The following is a 9104-nucleotide window of genomic DNA, read 5'->3' as shown; positions in this document are numbered from 1 at the left end:
TAGGGTCTTTAAAAAAAAAACAAAAACTCGGATAATATAATGACCATGTTTGGTAAATGACTGTTAGCTGATTGTGTTAATTAGAAGATATAACTAGTTGTAACATTAGCTGTTGTATAAAAGTGTTTGACTGTTAGCTGATTGTGTTAATTAGAAGATATAACTAGTTGTAACATTAGCTGTTGTATAAAAGTGTTTGGTAAATTAGCTATTAGCTGATTGTTGTTTGATATAATTTCTTTTTTCAAAAAGTTAATTGATAAAGTTGCTAGGAGTAGTTTTTTGAATTTTAATATTTTGGAATTGCAAAAAAACTAATTAATCAAAACTGAAACACTTATATTGATATTTTAACTAAATCAAATAATTAATAGTGGTCAATAAATCAAAATTGACCCCAATTTTTTACCAAATAGGGCCAATATCGCACGTTTCATGAGCATTAGCGCGGTAGTGCTAACATAACTACTATTTGTCACTAATTAATGTTGTTTAACTTGTCGTGGCGTCTACGACTAGAAGTTTGAAGAATTTATAATACATCATATCGTACAGTGGTAATAAATATATACCTTGACATCGGCCGCCATAATAGTACAAAACCTCATATTCAATATATTCATTCTTAGCTTTATAAAAGCCTCATAACCTCATCTTCTCAGTCTTCTTAACCAATTCACCCTCTCTCTCTCTCTCTCTCTCCACTATATATATTCATGGAGGCCTACCCGACACTGTTTGGATCGAGTTCTTCGTCGCCGTTAAGGTTGTCGCCTCATTTGTCGCTGGCGAGCATGGGTAATAATCATCACGAGATGAATAACAGTTACATGAAGGAAGATGCCGCACGGGGCGATCTGCAGTTTCATGGAGGAAAGGGAATGAAGGGGTTGTTGGAGCAGTTGAAACGCACGGAGGCGGCGGCGGCTCCTACGTCGGACATGAAAAGCCATGATTCCAGCATTAGTACAAACAGTTTGACGGCGGAGAGTGATGAGGCGGCGAAATCATCGTCATCGGGTTACAAGATCAAGAAGGGAGAGAAGAAGATAAGGAAACCTAGGTATGCGTTCCAAACCAGGAGCCAAGTGGATATTCTCGACGATGGTTATCGATGGAGGAAATATGGACAGAAGTCTGTCAAGAACAACAATTTCCCAAGGTTTGTTTGTCTTTTTTTTTTTGTCTGTTAAATAACCTTATTTAAGCTGTTGGACTATTTAATTAACTTTATAAGTAAAATACATCGTTAATCTGCACATATGATACATTAATATGATGGATCTACTACTCACTAGCTACATACATATAGATAAACCTTAATTTTTGAATTGGTAGAATCAAGGTAGTTGGCTGGATTGGAGTTAGTTGTCTGGGGCGGCGGAGATCAATATATAATATAGATTTTGATGTTAGAGAAGGAAATTAAATTGAAAGAGATGATGGCTGGGAATGGAGGAAGTTAGCCGGCCATGAAACCATAGTGTTAATTGAGAGAAGAAGAATAAGTAGAAAAATTAAAGCACCACCTATGATGGAGGAGGTAAGTGGGAGAGATTAAAGGGTAAAATATATAATTAAAGATCGAAAAGGATATTAAGAAACCCTAATTGATACCAGGTTGAGAATATTGTTTACCCTAATTAAATTAAAGTTATACAAAATATTTTTAGATCATAATAAGGAGGGGAAATTCGAGTGTCATTCCTAATGCATAATACCTCATATAGACTCTTCTAGTTTGAGGAATTTCTAGTCCGATCATCCAACTCTGCCTGGTAAATGCTTGAGAGACTCCCTACCATTATATTCCATATATCCACTTACTACATACTCGAGTGAGTTGCCAACTACACAATTTGTCACTCGAAAGATGTATTTACTCTAAACTTTTCAATATCTATCCAGCTAATATTTATACATCTAGACTACATTTCTTTAACAAGTTAAAATCTATACTAGTACCTAGGGTTTTTAATTATTAAGATTTAAGAAAAAATTGCTTATTATACTTCGAAGAGTACGTATGAAATTATTTTCTAAGGATAATATAGAACTTAGCTTGTCTTATATATAAAAGTTATGCAACTCTTCACTACAATAATTCTTAACCTAGTTGTAATCAAATATAATGTTGAGTGTGATGAAACACATACAAAAACAAAGTACATACTCTAGCTATATACATACAAAATTCTCACCAAGTATCTTGGTCTTTCAACAAGAGAATGTTATTGATCTTTATCATTATATAAATATAGGTGGCAAATGTTCTTTCAAGAACAAAACATGATACCCTACGTCATGAAATGATATAAGTTCCCCCATATATTTAATTTGTTATATACAGAATAATCATAAAACCTAGCTTATATGTCGAGTTAACTTATGATAAAATTTTGATATGCATTAAAACGAAGTTTACGTTTAATTGAATTATGGTTATTTTGGTGGTGTAGGAGCTACTATAAGTGCACGCATCAAGGGTGTAACGTGAAGAAGCAGGTTCAGAGGCTGTCTAAGGATGAAACCGTTGTGGTGACAACCTACGAAGGCATGCATTCTCATCCAATTGAGAAGTCCACTGATAACTTCGAACACATTCTCAGTCAGATGCAAATCTATGCCTCCTTTTGAATTATTAATCCTTTGTTTGCTAGCTTATTTCATTCAATCCTTTTTTTTTTTTTTTTTACTTAGTTTCAAATGACTGTATATTGCTTCGGTTACTTGAACTGTCTCCATGCTAATAATATATATTTATAAAGCCAACCTTAAACTAAAGTTTGTCTTATTAATTAACATTGATTACAATAGTGTTCAATGGTTTTATTATTATTATTATTTTTTATTTTTATTGGTCTTTTGTAATTTATAATTAAACGTCTCCGATCTCCACCATGCACGATGCACCAAAGTATTAGATCAAAATCATACATGTGTTGCCCGCACGAGCTTAGGTCACTGATTCAATAGGTGTAAGGAGTTGAGAATATATAAACTGCAAAGCATTGTTGCAGAAAAAGATAAGGAATATATATATATATATATATATATATATATATATATATATATAGTTTTTTCTCAAAATGGTCCCTTGGCTATCGCTCATTCTCAATTTTGCATTTCGACTTTCAATTGCACCCAATGTGGTCCCTTGACTTTTACAAACTACCCCAAATTGGTCCTCCGTTAGATTTTTCGTTAATTGAGCGTTAATTGTGAGGGTATTTTGGCCAGTTTACACACTTTGCACCTATTACATCTAGAATCATAAACAGAAAAGTTCATAATATGTTGGCTGGATACGAGATTTGCGTAAATCAATATTTTGACCCCAGAGAAGGAAAACCGACGCAAAGGAGTCCGAGTTTGTTATGAAATAAAATCGATTCTCTAGAGTCCGACTTTTTTTTTTATTATTGGTTTTTAAATAGATTCGGACCCTTTTGGTTCGAATCTATTGAAAAAAATTTATTAAGTTTTTTTCTTTTTGTTTTTATTTTTTTAAGGAATGCAACGAATGTATTCATAATATTTTTTTGTCAAAGAAGGTTCAGTACGTGTCTATACTTGATATTAAACATTGAATTTAGATGAAAAATTGGATAATTAAAAATATTAAAAAAGCATTATTTTATTGATGATTCAAAGTAGGACAGTTGGGGGAAGAATGAGTTGTCCTCCGACAATACCTACATCTTCTACTTCGATTTGAACCGAAGTCCATTTCATTTGAATACCTACGCGTGCGGCGCTGTCCTTGTTGATTTGGTTGCCTAGCAGAAATTGGTGGAAGGCAAGTAACTGGACCGGTACACTGAATTCTTTCGTCTACGGGGTAAAAATTACCGGCATAACAGTTCCTGTAATTTTCAACCGAGTAAACATCTGGCACTAATGGGCCGAATCCTTGCCCTCGGTAATTGCATGCTGCAATCACATGTGCACAAGGTAAGCCGTTGACGTTCCACAAGCCGCAGTTACACGTACGTTCCGTTAGATTCACTTGAAAGTGATATTGTTGACTTTGGGAAACGTAACTAGTATTTAGGGCAACACCATAGATTCCGAGGGCGTCCTTGTAACGTTGAACGCTAGCACCGCTTGCCTCATTGTTTCGAGCTGACAAATCATCGGTAATGTTAGTCGTGAATCGCAGGCCGTGTTGCTACATCCCCTCTCCCGCAGTACGCCTGTCGGCAAACATAGTCCGTAACTTGTGAAAAGTCATTCGGACTATTGCCGTGACGGGTAACATCCGACAACACTTTAGTGAATTATTTAGTGACTCAGACGGATTGGTCGTCATGATACCGTACCGGTGACCATCGTCGTGAGATAATGTCCACTTATCGAAATCAATGTCGGCAAGATAGGCGTATGCAGCGGGCCATTTGATTTGGATTGCGTGCATGTGTTGAAGGAATTGATCCCTTGTCACAGCAGTACCAGCTTCCCACACAAGTTTGCGTAACCGCCTATTTCTGGTCACCCTTGACATGACATTGCTGCGAATGTGTCTTAGGCAAAACCGGCGTTTGACACGACCCCCCTTCAATTGTTCGACGGAATTAAACGCCGCATCGATTCCAGCGTGTCTATCCGAGACGATGCACATGGAATTGTGATGTGGAAAGACATTTTCGGCCAGAAGTCGAAGAAACCAAGTCCAACTGGCATTATTTTCGGAGTCCACGATCGAATATGCCAGTGGATAGATTTCCTTGTTGGCGGTATATCCGCAGGCTAGGAGGAGATGACCTTTGTACCTGTTGTACAAGTGGGTACCGTCAACACAAATAACCGGGATGCAGTAGCGGAAACCATCTAATGCAGGCTTGAACGCCCAAAATGCGTACAAGAAATTTGCGTACCCTGTACCCCTTTCTGCGTTATGTGTGGTCATGATTTCCACAATGGTACCTGGGTTGGACAGTTGCAACTGCCGGCAGAATTGTGGTAGCTCATTGTATGACTGCTGGTAATTCCCGTACTGCATTTCAATGCATTTGTGTCTGGCATACCAAGCTTTCCGGTACGAAATGTCGACACCAAATCGTTGTCTCACATCTACTTGGATGTGTTTTATTTTGTACTGTGGATCCGCAGTGATCTTTGGAAAGATCAGATCACATATTAACGAGCTGGTGCACAGTTTGTCCGCCGGCCGCTGGTTGAATTGAACAGTGCACTCGTGGGGCTGAGTGTACTTCGTGACCTGCCATTCAGTAGACGCCCCATGCAACTTCTTTGCGGATAATGTCCACGGGCAAGATGGTGTTGAGATATAATGTGTACAGGAGACCTTCCAATTTGCCCTTTTTTTGTGGTTGGTGATGTAGTCCCGCCCGTGCAGCATATTGTATGTTCCTACTGCTTTTTTTAGGGTTGGAAAATCCGGGAATACCATTCCTTTTGCAATAACATTTGTGGAGGGGTCGTATGATAGGGTTTCATCATCGTCCCTCTCCGTAAAGCCGTATGCGAATGCAGTTGTTGTAGGTGGTATCGGTGACTGGTAAGACGGGACCGAAGGGCAAGTGGAAAGCGTGGACCTCCGGCCTCCATCGCTCTAGAAGGGCAGTAATAAGCCCATGATCCAACTGAATCTTGGGCAACTGAGAAACACCGTACAAACCAGCAACTCGCAGCCATGCTTTGACTCTATCATCATTCACGGCTGCACACCTAGTCAACATATCGTATTTAACGGCTTTAAGTTGAAAGTCGTACGTTGGATCCGTCCAAATTGCCCTACTACGGTGACGGGTTTGAAATGGTAACGAACCCTCTTGTAGTGGCCCGGGATGCACTCGCCTGTTGTTAGCCATTCCTGTATCAAAACAATTCATAATACTTACAAATTAAGAACATTATAACAACTTCGAACAACAAGTTACGCAATTAACAACACGGCAGTACATAAATAAATAATTTCGTTAAATACTATCAAAATAAATAATAACATAAATAAATAATTTCGTTAAATACTAACAAAATAAATAAATAATAACATTATGGCAAAACTCGGAGCAGGTTAGTCTGAATTTTTTTTAAATCGGACCAAAATGCTCCGAATTTTTTAAAATTTGTAAGACTCGGACCATAATGGTCCGAGGTTTACAATTCTAAATAAGCTCGAATTTTTATTTTTTTTGCCTTCAAGGGACGCTGTAATATAAACCTTTTTTTACCAACTACTTTATTAAATGGGATGCTGTAATATAAACCTTTTTTTTTACCTCAAATATAATACTCCCTCTGTCCCATTTTGCATGTCTTACTTTCCTTTTTAGTTTGTCCCAAAATGTTGTCCTCTTTCTAAAATTGAACATCACCATCATTCTACTTTTTCCCAAATTACCCTTATGACTTTTGCTTTTATTTCCAAAAGTGAAAAAGTGAAGGGCACAATTGGAAAATACATAGCATTTACTTTAATTCCTTAAAAAGTGTGCAAAAAGCAAATGAGACAACCAATTCGGGACGGAGGGAGTACTTTTTTTTTTCTCACATAACATTCAGTTCAGTTTGTACCAATATTCATTGATGAAGTACATAAATTAAATATTTTTTGAGATTTTACCTACACTTACATTTTCTTTTTACATATTTCTATGACATTGAAGATATATACTTATACACTCCTAATTTTTTTTTTTATTATTTTGGTTCGGACTTCATCACTCCAGAGAAATTATAATACTATACTCAATATACTACTTAAAATGGAGACAAATTAAAAAAATAAATTCTGACTTAACAAATACAAAAATAATAACTGCATTTAAACATAAAAAAAAAAATTATAAACGGCATTTAAAATATATATATTTCCCATTCAGTAAATTTCTGATTTTTCTAAAACAATATAATTATAAACGGGGATATAATCTACAATAAAACAACATAACATAATAATAAATAATGCGGTGTATAAAATATGAACCGACTAAAATAATATTCCTCAATATAATTTTTTTTTTTTTACCTCAAATATAAACCTTTTTTTTTTCCTACGCAGTGTAAAACAACTCAAATATAATTTTTTTTTTTTACCTCAATATTGCAAACTGTAGATGTATGGGAAGATGTTTGAGAAGATATTTGGGAAGATGCAGTGCTGATCCAATCTAAATGCTTGAGAAGTGGCTTGGGAAGAACCTTTGAATAACACAAATATGTTGAGAGAGAACAGCTTTGTGAAATGGCTATGAATCGCAATCAGTAGAACAAACAAATATGTGGAGAGAGAACAGCTTTGTATGCCTATGAATCCGAATCAGTAGAACAAATGCAATTGTGGAGCATTCTACATTTTATACTCATACATCCGAAATAAGCATGCATGCATTGTAACATCATGGGGGAAAAGTCCAATAAAGCTGTTTAACATTTAAATTAAAGTTTCATTGGGAAGGGAAAGTGTCTGCAAAAGCTTTGGGTTTGACCAACACCATGCATTGGGGTTTGGGACGGTTATTGGGAAATTAAAATCGCCAATTTATTCAAAATGCGCATTGGGGTTTGGGGCGGTGGGTGGGGCGGTGGTTGGGAATTAAAATTCCGCATTTTAATCAAAAAACGGATGTCAACCCTCCGAATTTTGATCAAAAATCGAATGATATCCCTGCAAGTCTTGATATTCACAAATTCGGACTCCAACCTTACGCTTTTCCCTCCCTTATATCCACTTATTCATGCATGCAATTTTGGGATCCACCCAATATATCCGGCATCACCGCCAAATGCACCCTTACATCTACTAGTCATCGTCTTACATCGCTCCGGTCAGAAATTAATCCCATTAAATTGAAGAAGTTGCGTCGGCGGCTAGGGAATGCAGGGAGATGAGAAGATCGGCAAAGAAATTGATCCCTTTTGTCTTATCACGCGCGGAACCTGCATTCCGGAAGCAAAAACTTCCATTTTAGCTCTGGGCATTGCCAACCCAACCTCAATATCACCTTTTGAATCCCTGCACCTACAAAGAGACATTGAATTTCCGGCATCAATGGACACAAACTCCACCTTCTCCGCCTTTCCCCACCCGAAATCTGCACCCTATAAGTCAATTCTTGGATATCCGGCAATCGCAAAAATTCGCCGCGAATTTGCTTCTTTAAACTCTGATAACTAGAACTCCTCCCTCATTATCCACTCCTCATCGTTCACGCTTCTCCGATCAATTCCGCCGCCGTTACGAACCCTTCGCTCCAACTAACGCTTCGTTTCTTGATTTCGCAAATCGGTAATCCGCGGCGACCGGCGAGCTCTTCACCAAGATCTCCAAAGGCCGCCTATGCGAGGAATTGGCGAGGAATTACTTCCAGCAGCTCATTTCCGCCATAGATTTCTGCCACAGCCGAGGGGTCTACCACCGCGACTTGAAGCCGGAGAATTTGCTCCTGGATGAGGATGGGCACTTGAAGGTCACGGATTTCGGCTTCACTGCATTCTCCTACCACCTGCGACAAGATGGCATGCTACAACGAATTTTCAACCCAATTTGACCACAAGAGATGACAGATTTGACTATTTGAGAGCCTTTCAAGAAAGCTCCTATTAATCGAATTATAAGAAAGATCAACTGTTCTGGGCCTATAAAGCTTTGCAATATCATTTGGGATAAAACCACTCAAATGGTTATGACTAAGTGAAAGGTTTTGAAGCTCATTAAGCTTACCTATGGAAGCAGGAATAGTTCCAGAGCTGTAGATCTGTTCTAGCAACGTTGGGTAGCCTAGGTGGGTGTGTAACAAGGAAAACTCTAGTCAAACTAGGTGGAAATGACTGAAATATATATATATATATATATATATATATATATATATATATATATATATATATATATATATATATATATTGCATATATATGTTATATGTAAAAGAAGAATACAATGTGTGTATATATATATACAACTATGCTAACGGTAGAAAATATGAGAAAGGTAAGAGAACCAATCATCTAGGAATTTACCTAAACTATGATCCTAAGAATATGGAAATAATTATGAATACATATATATAATATTCTATAAGATATGTAATATAAATATAGATATTTATTCTTCTTCACTCCCCCTAAAGCTCAATGGTGG

General features: G+C 37.0%; 2 protein-coding genes across 3 annotated transcripts; one reads left to right on the top strand and one right to left on the bottom strand.

The window, feature by feature from the left end:
* Positions 1 to 640: 640 nt before the first annotated feature.
* LOC109193438 (probable WRKY transcription factor 75) lies at positions 641 to 2802 on the top strand. The gene is made up of 2 exons (XM_019344302.1): positions 641 to 1162; positions 2460 to 2802. Exons 1-2 carry the CDS (start codon positions 717 to 719, stop codon positions 2635 to 2637), a joined length of 624 nt encoding a protein of 207 aa, XP_019199847.1. The 5' UTR covers positions 641 to 716; the 3' UTR covers positions 2638 to 2802.
* An 867-nt stretch (positions 2803 to 3669) lies between these two features.
* Positions 3670 to 8705, bottom strand: LOC109193437. Of its 2 annotated transcripts, XM_019344301.1 has the most exons (4): positions 8690 to 8705; positions 7063 to 8471; positions 4878 to 5836; positions 3670 to 4772 (listed from the first exon to the last, which is right to left on the bottom strand). In XM_019344301.1, exons 3-4 carry the CDS (start codon positions 5411 to 5413, stop codon positions 4172 to 4174), a joined length of 1137 nt encoding a protein of 378 aa, XP_019199846.1. In that variant the 5' UTR covers positions 5414 to 5836; positions 7063 to 8471; positions 8690 to 8705; the 3' UTR covers positions 3670 to 4171. The 2 variants fall into 2 exon arrangements, with proteins under 2 accessions (XP_019199846.1, XP_019199845.1); XM_019344300.1 differs by having other exon boundaries at positions 3670 to 5836.
* Positions 8706 to 9104: the final 399 nt, after the last annotated feature.

This window comes from Ipomoea nil, unplaced genomic scaffold (assembly GCF_001879475.1).
Source record: "Ipomoea nil cultivar Tokyo-kokei standard unplaced genomic scaffold, Asagao_1.1 scaffold1875, whole genome shotgun sequence".
Lineage (NCBI taxonomy): Eukaryota > Viridiplantae > Streptophyta > Magnoliopsida > Solanales > Convolvulaceae > Ipomoea > Ipomoea nil.
This window is presented reverse-complemented; position numbering and strand designations above follow the sequence as displayed.